The sequence below is a fragment of the Scleropages formosus genome, chromosome 1, assembly GCF_900964775.1.
Source record: "Scleropages formosus chromosome 1, fSclFor1.1, whole genome shotgun sequence".
Classification (NCBI taxonomy): Eukaryota; Metazoa; Chordata; class Actinopteri; order Osteoglossiformes; family Osteoglossidae; genus Scleropages; species Scleropages formosus.
Window position 1 is genome coordinate 3,328,849 of NC_041806.1, and position 21,809 is coordinate 3,350,657.

At 49.5% G+C, this 21,809-nt stretch overlaps 2 protein-coding genes across 2 annotated transcripts in view; one reads left to right on the forward strand and one right to left on the reverse strand.

The window, feature by feature from the left end:
- LOC108930258 (zinc finger protein 420-like) overlaps positions 1-21,809 on the forward strand; it is a 1,123,701-nt gene that overhangs the window by 1,098,278 nt on the left and 3,614 nt on the right. The window lies entirely within an intron of this gene.
- On the reverse strand, positions 13,159-16,033 carry LOC108930171 (transmembrane protein 100). Its single transcript, XM_018745290.1, has 2 exons — positions 15,946-16,033; positions 13,159-15,826 (listed from the first exon to the last, which is right to left on the reverse strand). The coding sequence occupies exon 2, from the start codon at positions 15,717-15,719 to the stop codon at positions 15,348-15,350; it is 372 nt and encodes a 123-aa protein (XP_018600806.1). The 5' UTR covers positions 15,720-15,826; positions 15,946-16,033; the 3' UTR covers positions 13,159-15,347.

Sequence of the window (21,809 nt, forward strand, 5' to 3'; positions counted from 1 at the left end):
CAGCGCCGGTACGATCCATTCTTACCATACTAACGGAACCATGAACGTGCTTGTGTTTTCAATTTAACACTTTGTCATTTTCATTTTATCAAGAGTAGAAAAATGTATTTAATCTCACTGTCTGGATTTAACTGAGCTTGGGAGATCTTCAGTGCTGCTCCTAATTTTTTTTTTGAGCATCTGTGAAAGAAATCTATTTTTGTTTCAAAGCACCATGGAGATCTGGTGACTTATCCTCCGCACATATGGACCTGCAAAGAATTACCACAAAAGCCGTTTATAGTCCATCCTCATTTAAGGGTGTCTGCTTTGACTCCTATATGTATGAAAACTTGAACAAATATCAGGGTTGGGGGAAGGGTTCACGCTACACTGTCACGGAGTGATTGGCAGCGACTCCAAGACTCCCGGTTCCACTTTATGCTCCTCTCCTCTGACAATCAGACAGCATCGTCTTGTCACTTCTGTCAGTTTTTATCCAGAAGTGCTCATTTTCACATCAACGTGTTGCCATGACAAAAGAACAAAACATATTTATGCTGTGCTTTGCAGCAGCGCCTGCATTGTCACACAAGATTTGAAACCGTTTGCTTTTAAAACCAGAGATAAATCCGTAACTGCGTGATTCGTGATGAGAAATGGCGTTATACAGAGCGAGAACGCTGAGCTGCTCCACCTTTGGCCACCTTCTGGTCCCATTCACAAGGGGTCCAAAATCAAAAGTCTTTAGGTTGACAATTTTGTCCCAGATGTGGTGGAATGATCTCCCACTGTCCCTCAGAGCTGCTGAATCCCTGCCAGTATTACAGAAGCATCTCAGAACATCTCAAAATCTCTTTCAGACCCTTTTCTCTCTTTATCTGGCAAGCTTGTGGTTGTGTAGGTGTTCTAGAATGAGCAACATAATTAATTAGCGTTGACTGAGCTATTCGCAGGATGAACATCAAGATACAAATCACGCCAAAGGCCTGGTTGCGAACTTCACTCGAGCAAGTCTGTAAAGGAATACCTCCAATGATGTAGCATTAAGCAAATAAAATAAGGAAGCAATTTAATATCTGTTTTTGAGTGTCACAGCTAAATCCGATGTGGCTCACATTAGCATCACAGCAGCAAATTAACATCAGGGAAGGAAAGACACCGCATGTAGAGTAGGTGTTTATTCTCACCCGCATGCAAATTTTTCATCATGTGCATCATCATGCCGTGAACCACAATTTAACCTGACATCACGAAGAGCTGCACTTTCGGGACTTTTTTATTGGCTGCAGCAACATTTTTATTAATCAAATGATTTGTGACTTGATTCAATTTCATGCCTGAAATTGTGTAATTTAATATATATTTCAGTGAGAGTTTTCTCAGCACAGTGAGCCAGGGTTCCAAGCGGATGTGTCTCTGACCAAGGCCTAGGCAGACAAATCTAGACACACATGGGTCCATATAGTTCCCCCGATCCCACTGAGATCCATACAGGCCCATCCAAGCCAACACAGAGGCACCCAGGTTCAGCCAGTCCTACACAGACCAAACCAGGCCCAACCAGACTCCACCAGGTTTATACAGATCCAACCAGGCTTATACAACCCATCACAGACCCAGCCGTGGCTACTCAGCCCATCACAGACCCAACCAAGTTCATCCAGTCCCACACAGACCCATCCATAACCACTCAGGGCAACACAGACCCACACAGACCCAACCATGCCCTTCCAGACTCAACCAAGTCCACATACAGATCCAACCAGGTTTACCCAACCCAACATTAACCCAGCCATGGCAACTCAGGCAAACCCAACACAGATCCAATCAAGTTCATCCAAGGCCACGCAGACCAAACCATGACCACCCGGGCCAACACAAACCCATACAGTCCCACACAGACCCAACCAGGCCCTTCCAGACTCAACCAAATCCACAGACAGATCCAACCATGTTAACGCAACCCTACATTAATCCAACCATGGCCACTCACGCCAACACAGATCCAACCAAGTTCATCCACGGCCACACAGACCAAACCACGACCACCCTGGCCAACACAAACCCATCTAGTCCCACACAGACCCAACCAGGCCCAACCAGACACACATAGGGCCATCTATAGCTATTCCAATGCCTGAAAGCTGCTGTAGCTAGAAGATATCCTGAAGATCATTTTCTGAATCTTCTCTTAATTTAAAATGTGTCGTAAAGCAAACCAGCACATGCAAGCCCAGACGAGACAAAAACAGGTAGGTCTGGGCATCTGCTACAAAAGCATCTTGACGGAATGCAAGGGGATGTTCACGCGAAGTGCCTGAGAGCCGCGCGTGACTCTGAGCACAGAAAACAGGTGTGCCGCACTGAGTGGTCTGTGGGCGGTCAGCGGCAGATCTGGCAGCTCATGTTCCGCAGCGACATGACTCATAATGGACAGAGCAGCCCTTTCCTGTCACGGAGGAGAATCGAGGGTCCGAGGAAAGGTGTGCGCGGCCTTCGGACGTATCAGCATCCTGTATCGCGTTTGGGAAAAGCGTGTAATTGTTTTCCGGGGCGATACATGGCGCGCAGAATCAATAACCACACATAACCGGATTATTGCGGTCATTAAAATGCATGAGAAACAGCAACATGGGGCTTAAACCCCATATGCAGTTTGTCACGGAAGGGAAGCCAAGCCATTAATACGGTGCAGGCTGGACGCAGCACAGATTAAGCCTTTAAGCCTTTCTCTCCGATTCGTGAGAAATCGGGAGCGATCATGTGCATTCTCCTCAATGAGCGGCTCATCGGTCTTCAGCTGCTCGGCTGCAGTGGCCGTCACTCCTCCCGAGGAGAAGGATGACTGCTGGGCAATGCGCAGGCTTACAGAGATAGAGGTGCAAAGACTAAACTGGCTGTGGCTTAAAGGGACCCTGCACCGCTAAGTGAAGAGAAGACCTTCTGAGAGCCTTCTTAATGCACCCTTGCAGACAGCAGGTGGCGTAGTGGTTAGAGCCACTGCCTTGCAGCCGAACGACCAAGCTTTCAATCTGCTTCGTGCTGCAGTACCCTTAATTAAGGTATTTACCCAGAACTAACAGTGTAAAAATTACACACCTGTGTAGGTGGCTCAGTGCGCAAACCTTACGTTGTAAGTCATTGCAGAGAAAAGCGCCAGATAATGAACTAACGATACGGATGGATGGACGGGGATCACCAGCTGTTTTTGGAGCGACTGAAAAGCTTGTATTGTCAGAAGCCAGGTGAGCAGCTGGTTAAGAAACTGCACCTGTGATTCACGTGATGTATGTAAGTCTCCGTGGCGAAACCAGTTTTATACTCTGTAAACCTCTAAAGGAGGGCTGCTGTTGTACCGTTAGAATCCTCAGAGGAGAGGTGCTGTTATACATCTAAATCCATGGAAGGGAACTGTTCTTCTATCATCTAGAACCCTGGAGGACAGCTGATGTTCTACAGTCTAAATCCTTGAAGGAGGACTCGTGGCGTATTAAAATCCTTGAAGGAAAACTGCTGTTGGACCATTCACACATCCAGAGAGGTGTTGTTGTTGTGTGAACATCTAGAGGAGATCTGCCGTTATACTGTCTGCATCTCCGCTGGGTGGACTGATGTTGAACTGTGTGCTGTTGCATCATCTGAATCCCTGGAGGGGAACTGCTCTTGTACCATCTATGCCCAGGTAGGGGAACTAATGTGTAATAAATAAATCCCTGTAGGAGGTCTCATATTTTTCTAAGTGCCAAGCCTGAACTTCGTGAACGCAAATGCACGGATTGAAAAAAATACATAACTCTGTATTAAATCATCCGCCAGGCAAATAACCACACATACTGCTTGTTAAATATTATTCAACTTGCTCTTTTCCGCTGGGGGACACATTTAACACTCGCTGGCTTTTGTGCCCTGAAAAAGAGTGCTGTGCCTTTCGGTGCTGCTTTCCTGCCAATCCTCCCCCCGAACTTCTATTCCCTCCAAATTTATTTTGTGCTGAATTTTTTTCATTCGTTTGGCATGACTCCAAGCGTACGGCATCTCCTCTGAAATACGAGCTCTTCCCACACGATCGAGGACCCAGGTTTTATTTAGCTCTGCCTCCGCTTGAAGGCTCTGTGGCAGATCTGCGTCTGGTTCGGATAGAAACGATTCATTAGCGTAATTACATTCGATGGGGCCGCAAACCGCGAACCGAGCTTCGGGAGCGCGGATTGGGCCTGGATGAGGGTCCAAGATGGGATGTCGCATAAGCACCTGCTCCGATGTGAGCGGCGGCCGTACAGGAAGCCAGCCAGCCAGCCAGCCAGCCAAGCAGGCACTAGCATCGGAATGAGCTGCCTTGTCGATGCAACGAGACAGATCATAGCGCCCGAGGCGCAAATCATCGCCGTCTGCCTCGGCCACGGCCGAATTAGCCGGCTGCCCTTCCAGGGGTGGTGTGAAGCCAGTTCCTTTCCTGTTTGTTATCAGTGCGCTGACCAGTTGACTCAGCTTGAGTTCTCCGCTTGGGTGCCCGTGCATTTGATTGCATTTGTGCGTGAGTGTGTAGAGGGGACTACAAATGAGGTCCGCAGCGTTCTGTCCGAGGTTCCGGAAGAGCACCGGACGTCGCTCCAGACGCATCACACCTGAGACACACGGCGGAGCCAAAAGGTGCTCTCGAGCGTTCGCCTGAACCAAATGGCGCTTGGAGCTTTTTCTTTCGAAACTTCTGGAGAGCTTCTTTATTCCACCGCTAAAATCTCATCGACCCGAACGCAATTTCTACGTTTGAGCTCGCGTGCTCTGCTGTCGGGTGTTTACTCCTGTTACCGCAGTTCTCCACCACACCGATTGATAATTACCTCTCTACTGCTCAGCATATTCATGCTTGTAATGCACACATTTGGATTTTATTGATTGTCAGTGATGCCCGATAGGAACCTCTTCCATTAATTGAACACGAGTCCAGCAGATGAACATTTTCATATGAGGCCGCTGTGCTTTTATGATGCGCATGAGCGAGAGTGTGGCTCCCTTTGGTACTGTGTCCACTCAGGGGAGAGAACAGCTCAAAGAGGACAAAACAGCTGAAAAGCGGTCTATATTAAGTCTTGAATATATAGATTTAACGTATGAGCTCCATTAAATCTATTATGCTATTTATACAGGTAAGACACAATCATCCAAATAATCTGTTACACACATCAGTAGCATAAGCAGATCAAGTAGTGGTTAGAGCTCTCACCTTACACTTGGAAGGTTCTTTGTTCAAATCCCACTCCTGCTGTAGTTCCCCTGAGCTACACCTTGATGTGTAAATGGTTAAATTATAGCAAGTGATCATAGTGGACAATCCTGACGTCTCGAGGAGTTAGGTAAGACACTAAGACCACTGCACTTGTCCACCCCTGGTGGTCCCATTCATGAGGGGTGAAAACCCAAAGACCATCAGTTCACTGTTTTGACCCTGATGTGGTGGAATGGGCTCCCTCTGTGCCTCAGCGCTGCTGAATCCCACGCAGAAAGGTCTCCAGTTCCTCTCTTGACAGTTACATAAATGAGTCTAACACCCACACATCAGCTATGATTATCTGTGTATTTATCATTTGATTCTCACTTCTATATTGAGCTACTTGAGGGATGTGAACCAGCAACATGGTGTCTGTGTCTAAATCTCTTTGTGTGCTGTCGATGCTTTTTGTCTTTTGCTCGCTCTGAGTTATTTGTCGCTTTGGAGGAAAGTGTCTCGGAAAAGAACTGATGTAAAGAACTAAATGTCGCCGCACAAAACCATTCGATCTCATTTCATTTCCACATGATGTTTCTCTGTTGCTCAGTTTTAAGTGAAAGGCCAAACAACATCATGTTTACGTTAATGCAGTTCAGCAAAGGCTCTTTTGGTTTTTTTAAAGTTGCCCTTTTTAAGATACAAAGCCCTCAGGCAAGTTTAATTTAATTCTCAAGTTTGGCCCTACAGGACTGTGGCCATATCTCTGGCAAATACCTGCTCTTTACTTAACCGTCTCCTTGTCTCCATATCGAAAAAACTGTTTCGTTGGCGAGAAGAGGAAACGGTCGGAATGGGACTGCCCGTCATCACGTGGAAGCCGTGCGATGTTGGGAAAGTCTATTTATATTCCTCGAGCACCGTATTTAGACGGCATTTATATCGCCAGCTGTTGTCTCCATGGAGACTGGCCGGAAGAAAAACCCGACAAGGTTGGGTTTGAGACTCATGGGCCTGGACACACCGTGTTGAACTCTTGCCACCTGTAGCCCCCCCCACCACCACCACCATTTTTAATGGCTTCATAATTACTGGCAGAGGGGTCCGACTGTAATTCTATTATCGGGGCATCAACTGCTCATTTTTTAATGACACAAACGACTCTGAAAGCCAAAATGATGAGTAAGTGAAGGAAAACTGCGGGAAAAGTAGTTTGTGGGCAATAAAGTCGGGTCACTAGCGAGGGGCCCCGGTAAACGGTAAGGTGGCACGAGACAGGCCTCCGCGAGCAGACGGAGGGAAACGGCGATGGATGACCCGATAGCGAGACGGAGACAGTAGGCTGCGTTCTCCGTTTCTTCCTTTTTGACTCAAGTGGTTTCCATAGTAACTCGGCAGGGGTTTGGCTGATGGCGGAATCCTGGGTGACACCGGTGATTAATAAAAAAAAAAGTAATAAAAGGTGTGTGCTCCAGTCAAAAATGGCCCTCTCACTCACATAAACCCACCTCTCTGCAGCTCACACAAACACATGCACGCAATGCATGCTGGGTGCTCACAGTCGCAGCCGTGTGAGTTTACGTGAAGGGGTCGGCGTGCTCCGAATGATACTTCTCACACTCTCCCACACGGCCTCCCACATTAATGGTGTACATGTGTATGACGCACACACACACGCACAAACTTCTCGTTCGGAGAGCCTGTTGCCACCATGAGCAGCGACAGCAGGTGGCGTAGTAGTTAGAACCATTAGGACCTGGGTTTGAAACCCTTGACTGGTAGAGTAAAAATCACCCAGCTGTACATCAGCTTGTTGAAAAGTGTCAGATAACATAACTAATATTAATAAGTGCACGAGCAGCACAGCACGAAAACAACACGCACAGATCAGCAAATGGGACACGTCGCAGGTACACACGTACAGGTCTCCAAAGGTGAGGCCGAACGCAGTGTCAGAATTTAAAGCGAAAATCGTGAAGGAAAAGTTCCACGCAGGGAAACTGTGTGTGTGCTGTGGCTCAGGTATCTGTGAGTGTTACGATGGAGCTGCGTGACATATGTGGGTCAGGTGGGAGGATATTATGAGGCACGCGAAGCTGAGTCTATAGCCGAGAGCGTGAATCCCGTTATGTAAGAGTCTGCGAAGAGGCGCAAGGTAATGAAAGACCACCCAGGCACTATGCTGCCAGGTAGCACTGTTCTATCACCATTGTGCCATTGAGTGTGTGTGTGTGTGTGTGTGTGTGTGGCAAAGCCAAGGTGCATCAACATGGATCTGTCACGCGGAACCGAGACGGCTGGACCCAAGTGCAGAGTCGTTCGTCTGGAGTCAAGGGATCAGGCAAGTTCTCTGTGTCGGGGACAGGCGAAGGGTCGGTCGATCGGCGGTCGGGGTCAGAGCGAAGATCCATGGGCGTGGTCAGGGGACGAAGCAAAGGATCGGTCGAGCGGCGATCTGCGTTGGAACAAGGATCCGTGGATGTGGTCGGGAAATAAAGCGAGGGGTCGATAACCGGAGAACGTGAACTGCGAACTAGAGACGCGTGTGAACGAGACGTCACGATGAAGGGCGGTTGTCCCTGACGAGATTCCGCAAAAGTATTGGCGCTGAGGACAGTCTTTTAAAGGGTGAGCAGTTAGTCAGGAACTGGAGTCAGGTGCTGTCAACTGGGTTGTGGGCATGAATGTGACAGGATCATTATAATCACCCAACAAGCTCAAACCATATAAAAACACTGGAGGAGCTTGATTTTCCAAGACAACACCGTTGAAGGATTTACGCTCAACATTCACTTCTCTGTGATGGACCTCAGGATGGGATTGATGTTGAGTGCATCAAATCAACGTCTACTCTTGGTTACCACGTGAACAGAATTCCTCCAGAAGGTTCCGTCCTCCACTCGAGTCCTTAGTGTTGAAAGGGGTGTGTCCGTCGTCACTGCGGTTGAGTCCACCCGCCTGGTTGCTGCTCGTCTTCTTCTTCTTCTTCTTCCTCCAACCATTCCAGCCATCGCCTTCTTTTTCACTCCAACCTTCTTACAACGCATCCAAAGTATGGCAACCTCGCTCTCAGCGTTTACATTTCCAGTGACAGTTCTAGCTTGGTTCAATCAAACATCCATCTGAGTGTTTTCCTGGCCCTCCATGGTGTCCTTTCGCAGGATACAGTGTCTTGGTTTCTTGATCACTGGTGAGATGTTGCTGTGTGTGGCTGCTCTTTCCAGTGTTGATCAGGCAGATTTGGATCATACAGTCAGCTCAAGTGAAGGCAGTGGATGAGAAAGGTGGCCAGATGGAAAATACACTTAATGCTCTTTGGCTCAAGTCCTTAGAGGACCGACTGGGAGCTAACCAGGGGTGTCCAAGAGGAAGGGTGAGATGGCAACCAAGGTGCTAATTTAGGTGATGAGCAGGAGATGCAGTGCATGAAGAAAGCACTCGTAACTTGTCAAAGAGCTTGAATGCTCAAAGCACTAGAGGTCATGCGGTCACGTAGGAGATTCGACTCTGCTGACCGCCCATCCCCCACCTTCCAGTCTCTTCTCCGACAACTGGGAGACCCATCAGGAGGGTTAGGGTGGTGCTCCTATGAAAAGCCCAGTGTGTCAGAATGCGGCGTGGCGCATGAGAATGTCCTGCAAGGGATGTCCAGGGATGCTCGGAGCTTCCATTCAGTTTTCCAGCAATCCAACCCAGGCTAGTCAAGGCAGGTCGCCAGTTAATGGGTTCTCAATCGATTCTGGCTCGGAGCTGAAAATCTATGACAAATTATGCCATGAGAGCAGAGAGAGAGGAGCCTTTTATGTGTGGCCAAGCAGCATGAAGAACCCGCCTCTCTCTGTGGTCATATTAGGTCATGAGACGGTGGCAACCAGGATGCCTCACAACAAACATGGGTCAAGGGAGGGACAGCAGAATATGGCTCATGATATGAATTTTTACTGTCTGTTGGATGATAGTTTATATTTATATCCGCATTGTAGCGGGAAAAATATTTTTGTTCATATATATTTTGAATAAATGTTGTCGCCGCCATCGCAGGTGCGGCCGTAATCGGCGCACGATTGCTTATTATCACAAAGGATTAATCACCCGCATTGTTGCAAACGGCGACACGTCTCTGCGGCGCACAAAGGTCAACTCGCGTAACGTTTTACTCAACAGCGTGTAATTACCCCCTGACGAAACGGAGCGACTCCTCCACCCCCCCAACCCGTGCCGTGAAGTAATGAGCACGTTTCATGTCTCCCATCGCCATTTTTAGCAACGTGGTGCTCAGTTTAGGATGACGGGCACGGCAGCTGCCTGTCTCGTGTCCCGCTCTGCGGGGGACATGAGTATGTCCGCGCCATTTGTCCACTTCGGTGGGAGGACTGTGCGACTGGATTACACCCAAGTGAACAACTGTGTCACTGGGGGAGGATTGGCTGGGGGCCCATCGAACCCACAATGCACCTAAACCCTTTGTGCCGCCCGTGTGTCACCAGTGACGTGCAGCTGACTCAGGGCCGAGCGCTTGTTCGGATGCTAAGTGTTTATCTTCCCGCCTTGGCCTGAGCTTCTGGAAGCCACCCCTCGACTCCAGTGGGGTAGAAAACGGCGTAAAAAACAGTGTCTCGTACCGCACTCCTTTGGCCCACATCTCTTTGTGAGACATTATTATTATTATTATTATTATTATTATTATTATTATTATTATTAACAAAGAAATTAAAATAGACACACACTCATTTTCCATTCGGGGTCTCAGGGAGCCGGAGCCTACCCGGCAACACAGGGCGTAAGGCTGATCGGGGAGGGGACACACCCAGGACGGGACGCCAGTCCGTTGCAAGGCACTCCAAGTGGGACGCGAACCCCAGACCCACCAGAGAGCAGGACCCGCTCCAATCTACTGCACCACTGCACCCCCTATAGATAAATTAAATGATTATTTAATTGTTCAGTCTATTTTTGTTATTATTTTGTCTATTATTATTATTATTATTATTATTATTACTGATGAAGGGTAATGAGGAACTTTCTAAGGTCAGAAGAGTTTTTCCTTTATTATTTATCTGAAACTTTTGCCCAAGGTGATTTCTAATATGAGGGTTATACACTAAACTTCTCACCATGATTTACCCGTTTATGCAACAGACCGATGTTTGTTTGCCTTTAATTGCAAAGTGGCCACCTAAACCACTGCGCCACCTGCTGTCAACAATCTAGATATTCCCTAAGTGGCACCATCCTGACTTCCTATCATTTGAGTACAATGAACCACAGATTGCCAGAAAAAAGCGTGTCATTTATAATTTATGGCTTTTTATTACTTTGTCGGGCCTCTGCGGGGAAAATTCCTTCAACTTCATAAAAACCGGGACAGCAGCCATTCAAGTTCCTGTTTGACGTTGCACCTGCGGTCTTCTGGGACTTAGAGCTTTAGCTGCCGTTCCTCTTCTCCTGCTCCTTTTGAGCCATAAATAGCGTCTTACACCTTAAGATCTGTGGGAGCCCAAGGGGTCCCGGTGGAGCCTGACAAAGGGACAAGTGTGCAGTATACTATGGTACACCCTGGATATGCTGACCTGTCCGTTGGCCTGATCTCATGAGTAATGGCACTGGACACATGAACATCTGCGGAGGCTGTTTTCAGTGGAAATGTGTGTGTGTGCGGCAAGCGGCTGTGTGTGCACTCCTACCTGTATCTGAGTGTGTCTGCACACACACACATACATACTGTATATATAGATACATATATATATACATATATAGAGTATACACACAGTATATATGTATGTATGTGTGTTCCCTCCCCCTCCAGCAACCCTTAATTTGCCCAGTAGGAGTTCATAGTTTCCTCCACACCCTCTAATTGTTCTAGGAAGTGTGAAAGGTCACAGGGACTAATCGCTCCGGTAACCACAGTGGTTTGATCCCTGAACCACCTGCCAGCCAGCACCACATGAAAGACATGACCTGCGAACACCATGTTTGACCGGTTGCCCAGTGAGGGGTCATGACGCTACGCTCGCAGCTGGCGCCGCCGATAAGAGGTCTCTCACCTCCATGATCTCGCACCCGGAGTCCACACCAGCTGCCGGGGGGGTCACTTTGCCTCGGTCCCAGCCGGCAGGGGCGGCGGCGGCACAATGAAACCGTCTGACTTTGATGGAGACGGGTACAAAATGTGGCCCACGGGGTCACGAGTAATTCATGCACATTGCACTTCTTCTGCTCTGGATTTTGAATCTGGCAGAGATTAATAGGTCTGCTGAAGATAACATGTAACACGATCTGCCAATTAAACTGGACGCGGTGCGACGCAATCGTTGCCGCCGCAGCTCTGTCCGTCTGAAGGGGAAATGAAGGACCCCGACGGGGAGGTCCGCTGGCCGTGGCGGTGAGCGCGGGAGCCTCATGCTCCTCGCCCCTATCGATTCCCACTAATGAAAGAGACACGGCGAGAGCGGTGCGCAGAATGAGTCAGAAAATGCTGTTGGCACAGGAAAAAAAAGACACCGGCGTGTAGAGGAGACTAAAAATATTCATTCATTTAAAAGACTCTCTCTCTCTCTCACTTGCCTGCCCGCTCGCGCTATCTCTCACTCGCTCCCTCGCTGCGTCTTCATCTCTATGGATGGGGCGGTATTTTTAGCGCCGTCCTCAGAGACAGGCCCAGGGTAGCATTCTTCTACGGTGTAAAGTAGGGAAGCGAGGCGAGCTGAGCCGAGCCGCATGGGCGGCAACGGGAGCGCACGGTGACGCTCCGTGTCTCACGTGAGGGCAGAAGCGCGGGAGCGATGAGCTACGTTGCCGTAGTGCCACTCTTCCGTTTGCCACCCCCTACGGCGGCCCGGTTCACCCCAGCGGTGTTGGTCGTCATCCGTTGGTGGATTTCGGTTCAATTCCCGCTGAGGGGCTCAGAAGAACGCACATGCTGGTTATCATCTTACATTCTCATGTTTAATCGAGCATTTTGTAATAGTTTGACCGTGTACATGTATCTCACACACACACACACACAATCACCCACAGTGGCTCCTCCACTTCAGGAAGCCAACAGAGAACAGCGGGAGGAAATGGCAGTGTCCGTGACACATGGACATCGTAGGACACGTCCCCTGCTCTGTCCAGCCCACTGGACTGCCCATTTAGAGGAGTGTCCACAGGGTGGACCTGGAACTGTGGCATGTCCTGGAGGTGCTCGCGTGTTTGAGATATGAACCCAAAAGGGCCCGGGTGTTCTGAGAGACAGTTCTGGACCATGGGACCTAGTCCATTATAAAGATGGGGGTGGACCGGAGAAAGCTTCTTGCAAGCATAATAAATCAGCACTTTGCCTGACCGGCACATGATGTGTGTTGCGTTTTGATTGACACTCTTAGACAACGTCCCTATCGAACCTTCGGGGACTGGCCCACTAGCCGACTGGCCATCAGGGGAACCCAGCGCATTGATACTAATGTATTTCCAGGAATCAAGTTATGCAAATGAGCATCAGCAGGCCGCCGTTCGTGGGAATGCATGTTTGTGTTTGTGCGTGTGTGTATGCGTGTGTGTGTATGTGCGTGTGAAGCCTTACCACAGTAAACCTGTCTGGGGACGGGGCGACCGCTCGCTCCCCTTTGCGAAGCTGCAGAAGAGCCGACCGGGCGGTTTTGCATTCATAGCACGTCACCTGCTTCCGGTCCCCTTTTTCTCAATGAATCCGCAAGGCCAGCATACCCCTCCCCCATCCCCCCGTCCCCCCGTCCCCACTCCCCGCCCCCACTCTCACTCTCTCTATTTTTCTGAATGTGGAGGGAATGATGTAGAGCTCTGGCTCGACACCCCTTCGATACCGGACTGAATCGGTATCCAGGTAGCCCGGCCTCCTCTTTCTGTGCACCAAAAGACACATCGTTTTTTGATTGGCTGCTCTTTGACAGCGACGTGCGTGATGCAGCCTTTTGATTGGCTCCCCTTTCATCACATGACTCCACACACCCATTCCATTGGTTCTTTAATGGCCCTGTAGAGAATCTACATACCTCCAAAGCATCCACCAGCAATCTGGTTGAATATCAAAAAAAAGTACAGTGAAGTATGACGTTAGGTAAACGAAAAAGAAATACGTATGAAACATCGATACAAAGAAGTGTATTTGCAATCTTCTCCTAAGACTGCATAACGTGAAAGAAATGGAGCAAAGTCGTTATAAATCATGCAGTTTGCTTCAGCCTTCGTGCGAAAAGGTGCCACTTTGCATTATCACGTCAACGTCGCTCAGTCTTCGACTTCAAGTACATTGTCCATATGTAGAACTTCGACCACCTTTCATTAATAAAGCAGAATGAACATTAGAACAAACAAGTACATGAGTAATTACAGTGGACGAGGTATGATAATATGGGCCATATTGGTCTGCGTGAGACTGAAAAGCCGTGTTTCACAGCAGACGGCGTACACGTGTGTGATGCCGATGATGTGCAGGGACACCGCGCCACCACGTTCGGACGCGTGACACCGGTGAGCGGGACACGTGACGGTCAAGGCCCTCCTTTTGTGGCCTTTCGCGGAGTCATCGGCAGGAGGCGTGATGGCGCTTGCTCCTCTGAGTGTTCAGATGCAGAGCGTTCACACAGACACATCGGCAGAAGAAGAACAGGAATCGATTATGCACATGTACACAAGTATAAATATGCGCATACATAATTAAGTATATAAAAGAGAGCGCAAATGCAGGCTGGATCACCATGTTGATGGTTGTGTCTGGGGGTTCGAGACGAGTGCTTCTTCAGAGGGGCGGCAATTCTTGGTGAAAATGTGGCTTTTGTCTCATCGGAGGAAACTCCAGGGTGAACACACACAATCTGCTCCGCTGTGCCGGCTGTTAAGAATACACCCACACCAGTACGGATCAAAGCCTGACGGTAATTAGCTCTCCTTCGTTCATACACACACATATACAGCAGATACAAGTATGAACAAACACACACACACACACACACACGCTAGGCTTCTGCTCCCAGTATTGATACTGTCAGTGACACCAGGACTGTTGCTACAACAAACACCTTCTCTGAGTCCAGTGCTCATCCCCTTTCTGACACCATCGTACAGCGGCTCTGTCACCGATTCCCTCCGCGATGCCTTGACTGAGAACAGCATGGTTCCATCGCTGAGAGGTATCTTCACTCACAGTGGCACTGACTCCAGGCACTCACTCCCCAAGACACACCTTCACTCACAATGGCATCAACTCCAGTTCTGGCTCTGTCTCTGTCTCCTGGGCCTGTAGAGATGATCTAGCATCACTCCGACCGCACATATCCCAGTCAGCACCTTCCTCCTCCTCCACTTCCAGTTTCTCTGCCTCCGCTGTGATGCTCGTCAGGCAGTCCGCCCACCCGCCCTCGCAATCTCCTCTCAGCCCCGGAGCACAATACACATTGAAACACAGATAGACACGTGCTCTCTTCCCCAGCTCAGTTCCACTCCCCCAGTGGTGCCTGCTCACCGGCTGCCAGCCAAAGAGGGCAGCTGATGCCCCGGCACCCTTGAGCAGAGAGTTTGCCGGAGGCCGGGGGTCACGTCTGGGAGAAGCTCTCCCGCGCCGCGCTCCCGCTCCTTCCCCACCGCGGACGAAAAGCAGATTCCGGCAGCTTTGAGTCACGAGTCAAAACAGGAAGCGGAACAGCGCCGAAAATAATCCCGAGGAGCGAAGAAAGCGAGCAGTCAGGGTAATCCTCACTTTGCAAAGTTGAGGGCGAGCTCATTCCACCAGCGTGTGTGTGTGCACGTGTGTGAGTCTGATGTTTTTCTGCTGTCACAGAATGCAATGCATGGGCACGTCCCAGGGAGCCACTCACGGTGACACTGACTCCAGCACTCACTCCCCAAGACGCACCTTCGCCCACGATGGCACCGACACCGTGCGTTTATGCCGCGCCGTATGTGTATGGGTCGTGACTGTGAGTGCGTGTGAACTTTCGGTGCGTGTATCTGTCTGTGGCTGTGAGCCGGCGTACGCGTCCATCCCTCGCTGCGGCTGTCAGCTCCCGGCCCGGCAGAGTCCGCTGCTCGAAATTCATCGGGAACCTTCTCAGCTCCACGGCTGCACCAGCTGCTCTCACCTGCCGTCCGGAGGCAGGTGGCGCCGGAGCGTACATCTGTGCGTGCGCCGGCCCACTGCTCACAGGGGGCACTGCTCGGAGCTGAAGGAGCCGCCGTCCTTCTTTTTCCGTCGCTTCATCTTGTGAATCCTCCAGCAGGCGGCCGCCAGCAGCACCAGCACGAGGCCCACCCCCAGCAACACCAGCGACACCACCTTGGTCTGTGGCAGGTTGTTGAAAGTGAAGGTGACAGCGGTGCCCGCCGCCCCGATCACCAGCGAGATGACCCCGAAGGGGAACACGCAGCGGTACCAGGACTTCTCCGTGCCGCCCGTGGCCTGCGCCAGCCGCTCCAGCGTGCACGCAGCCTCGGGTGCTTTGCCCGGGACGTCCTGTGGCGTTCCCTCCTGCGGTAGCGGCCGGCAGGGCAAGTCCCCCGTGGTGCCACCCATCTCACAGCAGCAGGCTGGGGCCACGCTGCCGGACCTGGGGGGTCGCGGTCCTGCTTCTGGTCCCGTGTCCGGAGGCGCTCCTGTTGTTGTCAGAATCCAGCATGGGCCTGGGTGGAGAGTCACAGGGAATGAGAGCATCAGCGGCAGTTGAAGAAGGGAGAGAGGAGGACGAGGGAGAGGGAGGCGGGGAACGTGTCGCTCTGTGCCGGAGCCCAAGCCCACTCACTCGGTGTCTCTCCCCCGGAGTGTGGCGCTGCTCTCCTCCGCGAGGTCTGCTCCCTGCCAGAGGATCATGGTACGCTGTGCTGCCAGATCCGATCGCCACGGAGATATAAGCGTCTGAGGGCAGGGGGGGAGGAGTCAAGACAGGGGGAGGGCGGGCATTCTCGACTGCCCGATTGGCTGCCGTTGCAATGTGATGTCAAGAAACGGTGGAGAGGTGGGGGGATGTGGAAGGGAGGAGGCAGGAAAGGAGGGGGAGTCAATTTAACCATTGCATGGTGTGGTCTCTCGTTCTCTTTTCCTGCCTCCTTCTCTTTCTTTCTCTCTCTCCCCCTCTCCCTCTCTCTCCCTCTTTCTTATCCTTTCTCTCTCTCCATCTCTCTCCGTCTCCCCATCAGACTACCCAACACGGTCTCTATAGGACTCATTACCGCTCCTCTTCAACACATAATGAAAGAAAGTTCCCTAACACAAACAAAACAGAAACAGTTTTAAGTATTTCATTCCCGTGGTCCACAGTAGAAGCTCCCTCGGCAAGGTATCTAACTTTGTTTCGCTTGAAAAATGGACATTTCATCTGCATGATAAGTCAGATGAATTCTGGAATGTTTTGGAACCCATTAGATACCTGATTTGCCCTGCAAAACATTATAAATATTGCCTCTGTATTTTTTGTGCGTGTGTGTGAGAAATGTGGAATCTCTTGGTATTTCATTCCTGTCCCTATGTTGCTGTGACTCACCGCCATTCAATTTTGTTGTTTATGAAACGAATAAATAAATCAATAAATAAAGAAGTGAATGGTTTTTAGCAGTGGTGCAGTGGGTTGGACCGGGTCCTGCTCTCCAGTGGGTCTGGGGTTCAAGTCCCGCTTGGGGTGCCTTGCGACGGACTGGCGTCCCGTCCTGGGTGTGTCCCCTCCCCCTCCGGCCTTACGTCCTGTGTTGCCGGGTAGGCTCCGGTTCCCCGTGACCCTGTATGGGACAAGCGGTTCAGAAGGTGTGTGTGTGTGAGTGAGAGTGTGTGAATGGTTTTTGTCCTTCAGTGTGGTGATACAATGTAGCGAGATTTACTGGAGTGACACTTCTCAACGGTCCACTTGCACACCGAGGCTCACAAAAACTGCCGTGAACATAAACTCTGATACATGCAGTACCTGCACATACACAGAAAAAGAAACACGCTGATTGAGGCAGTGGCCTTACATCTGAAAGTTCTGGGTTCGAGTTGCTCAAGGTACTTACCGTGAATTATCAAGTTGCATAAACGGGTAAATCAAGGGTGAGCAGTGTAGTGTACAAACCTCACATTGTAGGTGTCCTTGGAGGAAAATATCAGATGTAAAGCAAAGAATTTTTTGTGTGTGTTGTTAGTGATGTCTCTTGCGTCACCAAACTGTGTCCTTTTCAGAATCGTTCAGATGTTTTAACATCTAACTGGGCGGCACGGTGGCACAGTGAGGAGCTGCTGTCTCACAGCGCCTGGGTGGTGTGAGAGGACATGGGTTTGATTCCCCGCTCAGTCTGTGTGGAGTTTGCATGTTCTCCCCCTCTCTGTGTGGGTTTCCTCTGGGTGCTCTGGTTTCCTCCCACAGTCCAAAGGCATGCTGTTCAGGTTCACCTGTAGTGCGTGAGTGACAGAGAGAGAGAGAGAGAGAGTGTTTGTGTGTTCCACTGATGTATGGATGAGTGACCCAGTGTAAGTAGTGTATCTAGCAGTGTAAATCACTGTGGTGAATAAGGTGTGTGGGTTGATAACACTACATAGAGTTTGCTGGAAGTCGCTTTGGAGAAAAGCATCTGCTAAACAAATAAATGTAATGTAACTGATGATCCAGTAAGTCAGATTTACAGTCATTCTTCATATAGCATCAACTGCCCCATCACATCGTCCCACCTTCTGCTTTTCTATTTGAGATGAGCGACAATATTTATGCTGGTAGTATTGATATGGGAAATGATACCCGAGTGCTGCAGATGTTGATGACAGTTTAAGTCAGCTGGATTAGAACTTTGTCTCCGTAAATCTGTAATTTAAGGGTTAGAGTTAGTTTAGGGTTAGTTTTTCGGTTAGGGTTAGTTTTAGGGTTACGGTTAGGGTTAGGGCTAGGATTAGGGTTAGGGTTTGGGTTAAGGTTAAGACATCCACGATTGCTTGGTGACTGAGCTTAAGGAGTGTGAGATTGTATTAGTATGTGAGGTTTGATGACTGCGTGTTTATGTTTGCCTGTGTGTGGGGAGGGTTGACATTTGTTCTCCAGATGTTCAGATGTAATCCCCCTCTGGGAGGGGGATCATATGCTATGTCACCCAGCGTCAGTTACGAGAGACCCAGACTTTGGCCTTCATACTGTCCGATGCTTCAGGAGAGAGGAGAACCTCAGGACTCTCCAACCAGTCCAAATGACCACCAACAGCATCGGTCATCACGCAAACGCTTGGATGACCACAACCTCGAGGGTGTAGATAGATGGCTTCACTGTGAGGAAAGTCCATCCAGAGACAAAACATGTAAGGTTATGAAACACACTCTCCCTCAGACATATGGACATCCTCAAAACTGGCAACGACGCAAGTAAACAAGTGGAGGATCATGGGTAAACAGTTCCAGATATCTGACCCAGACGTCCTCATCTCCCAGCAAACTGGGGCCAGTCCCGTCGGGCAGGGCCTAAACCGTCTTTTAGCACGAGAAGGGGAGGGACTGTACTGGATGCTCAGAGATTAGTCAACATGTAGAAAAGACGGAGGGAGGGAGAGAGTGTGTGTGATGGAGGAGGTGATAAAGAGAGAGACGGGTGGCAGAGCGTGGCGGTGCGGGTAAGGAGAGACGGATCCGAATGAAGGATAATGAGGACGGAGAGGAAGCAGGAAATAACAAGAGTCAGTGACGGATCGCAAAGGAACGCTGATAGGGGATGACTGACGGAGGGAGAAGCGGAAAATGATGGGGAGATAATGTAGAGATCGGGAGAGAGAGGGAAGGAGGGTTAAGGAGGAGGGGGTGTGCGTGGGAGGGAAGCCATCGTGATATAGATTATGAACGTGGGAGGACAATGCTGCAGCTGATGCATCATATTTCACTCTACCCAGCATGCACCTCTGGTTAGTTACTTCTGCCTTGTTACTGGGGCTATGAACTGGTCAAGTCTGGCAGATATTGGACCTTCACTTCAAAGCGGCCTAAAGGTCTCCTGCAAGAAACTAACAAAGTAAAACACCTAATCAGGGTACGGACCAGAAAAATATACCTTCTCAGTCCTTGAGGTCAGTCTTTCCTAAACCGATGTACAGAGCTGGAGGGTGTTCTCCTCAACGCAAGACACTCCATCCATCCGTCTGTCCGTCCGTCCATCCATCCATCCATCCATCCATCCATCCATTTTTAACAAATGTCCAATGTCCAGAACAGGGTCAAGTTGGTCCACAGCCAAGCCCAGAAACAGGGTGTGATGTAAGGTGCACCCAGGATGGGAAGCCAGTCCATCACAGAGCAATCACACACAGTCACTCACACATACACACAGTAAGGAAAGTTTGGAGTCACCAGTACACCGGGTCAGTTATGAGTTGGAAAATAAAGCAGTAAGAAAGATGATTTAGCAAAGGGGGCTCAGAGTCTGGATCAATCCAAACTCGCCTTTTGGGGGGTAGTGTGTTCTTTTGTTCCCAAAGTGTGTTTCCGCCCTCCCCCTCCTCCCAGTCCTCAGCTCCTTTAAGGCTGCAGGCCCAGCGTCTTGCTTCTGAGGGATACTACGAGCGGTGACTCATTCTCGTGAGGAATTCTCATCTCGCCTGCACTGCGGTGACCGCGCGTGGGAGAGCGTTGAACCGAGATCAGTTCGCTTTCAGAGTCGCTGATATTAAATGATAAACTAGGTTAATAACAGAGAAAATCTCATAATCCTGGAGACAACATGCATCTGAGATCCCATCACAGTGTCTTCTGGGTTTGCTCGTTTGCCCTAAAGCAAGAAAACGGCAGCTGGTGCCGTTCTGGGTTATGTCCAGAAGGTGGTATGTTCCAGCCCCCTGGATGCTCTGGTTTCCTCCCACAGTCCAAAGACATGTGTCTCAGGTGAATTAGTGACTCTGAATTGATAGTATCGTAGTCTGTGTGTGTGTGACAGAGAGAGGGAAAGGGAGAGAAAGCGAACGAGTGTGAGATTGCCCTCTAATGGACTGGCCTCCCATCCAGTGTCAATCGTGCATCACAGCCTATGCTTCCAGGACAAGCTCTGGATCACCATGACCCTGTACTGGGTAAACTGTTACTGATTATTCCTGGATTAATAAATGGATAAAGTGAACATGCTGCCGCATTTAAAATGTGTGGGATAAAGGAAGGAAAATGAAAGGGGTGAAATCACTAAAAAAGACAAGTCAATGAGATAAGAAAAAACATGATTTGCCCAGAAATTTATTCAGTGATTGGAGATGGATGGTGTCCAGTGAGATGAGATGAGGCAAATATGAACTTTGTGTGCGTGTGGTGGCTCTCCGCAGCCCTCTCTGTACCACACAACTCTCTTCGGTGTCCCAGCTGGCACGTCGTGAATTAGCTCGTGTTCCCCAAGAGTGTGTGCTGTCAGGTAGCGTGTGTGAGAGGAGAGGAAGGCAGACAGAAGGATGGATAGAGAAGGAGAAAAGCCTCAGGAAGTTTTGCCCATAAATAAAAGGAAAAGCATTTGCTGGCGTGGGCCGTCAGGCGACCCAATGTCCTCGCGGTGTCCCGACTTGGTGGACATCCGGCGAGGGACAGACGACATGCGCTTCCGTTCCAATCAACCTCTCCAGCGAAACATCATCACTGCGCTCTTCGTTGCATCGTTCTCTTCGTTCCACTTCAGATGCAATTACCTTCAGTCAACGATCGCTGCGTATGAGTGCGTGTTTCTCTGTGTGTTGCGTGCTGGAATGGTCGTTACACATTGTGTTGAAGACAAAGTGGGATAACGTAGTAAGATTTGCTTCAGTATTGGTAATTATGGAAAATGAGAGTGAACACCCTTGGCTTGGAAACGTTCATGTTTCGGTGGGGGGAGGGGTCCTAACTGAGAAATGCGACATATTCTAATGGCAGCAGATGAACATCCAAGTTTGTGGATTTGGTGACATCTGCTGGAAGATCTCACTGTGATTTAAAGACTAGAGGTCTTATTTAAACACTTTTTTCTTCAGTGGGAGCAGTAAGGTCAGCATGTGTGTTAAGAACGATTTTGAAACAGTTCATCCTCTCTACGCTACATCCTCTGCTCATGTTTTGCTCTGCGTCAGCAATATCATTATGGTTATGATAGATAATACGGCCAAGTTCTTTTCCATAACAACGGTTGACTCGGAAACACTCGCTCTGTGTCACTCTGTGTTTGTGAAATATAAGCGAACTTCCGGTCCCGCCGTATCGTCGAAGAAGAAGCGGATGTGACGGTGGAGGACCAATAGCTGTCGGTCGCCAGGGGGCGCTGTAAGGAGTCATTAGAGGACTTTCCTACTTCCGGCGGTTCCGCTGTGGTGGAGAATAACGGCGCAGACTTTCTCACGGGTGAGGCGCGTTTCGTTTGTCATCGCCCTCTCTCTCTCAGTACTTTAAAAGAAATTATTATTTATCAGTTTTTTGCCTGTGGTTAATTATATCACAGTATTAAACATGTCATTATGTGGGGGCGCAGAATAACTGAATAAACTGAACAGAACAGCTCCGAAAAGATTTACTTTTATTCAGAGCAATTTTTTTGCGCCTCGCTTGACTCAAACTGTTAGTCCGTCGTGTGTACAACTTATATTTGCTGCTGTGTTAGTCACTGTACGAAGTTTTATGCTCGGCGATTTTTAAATATCTGTAAATAATGCCATGCTATGGTCATAC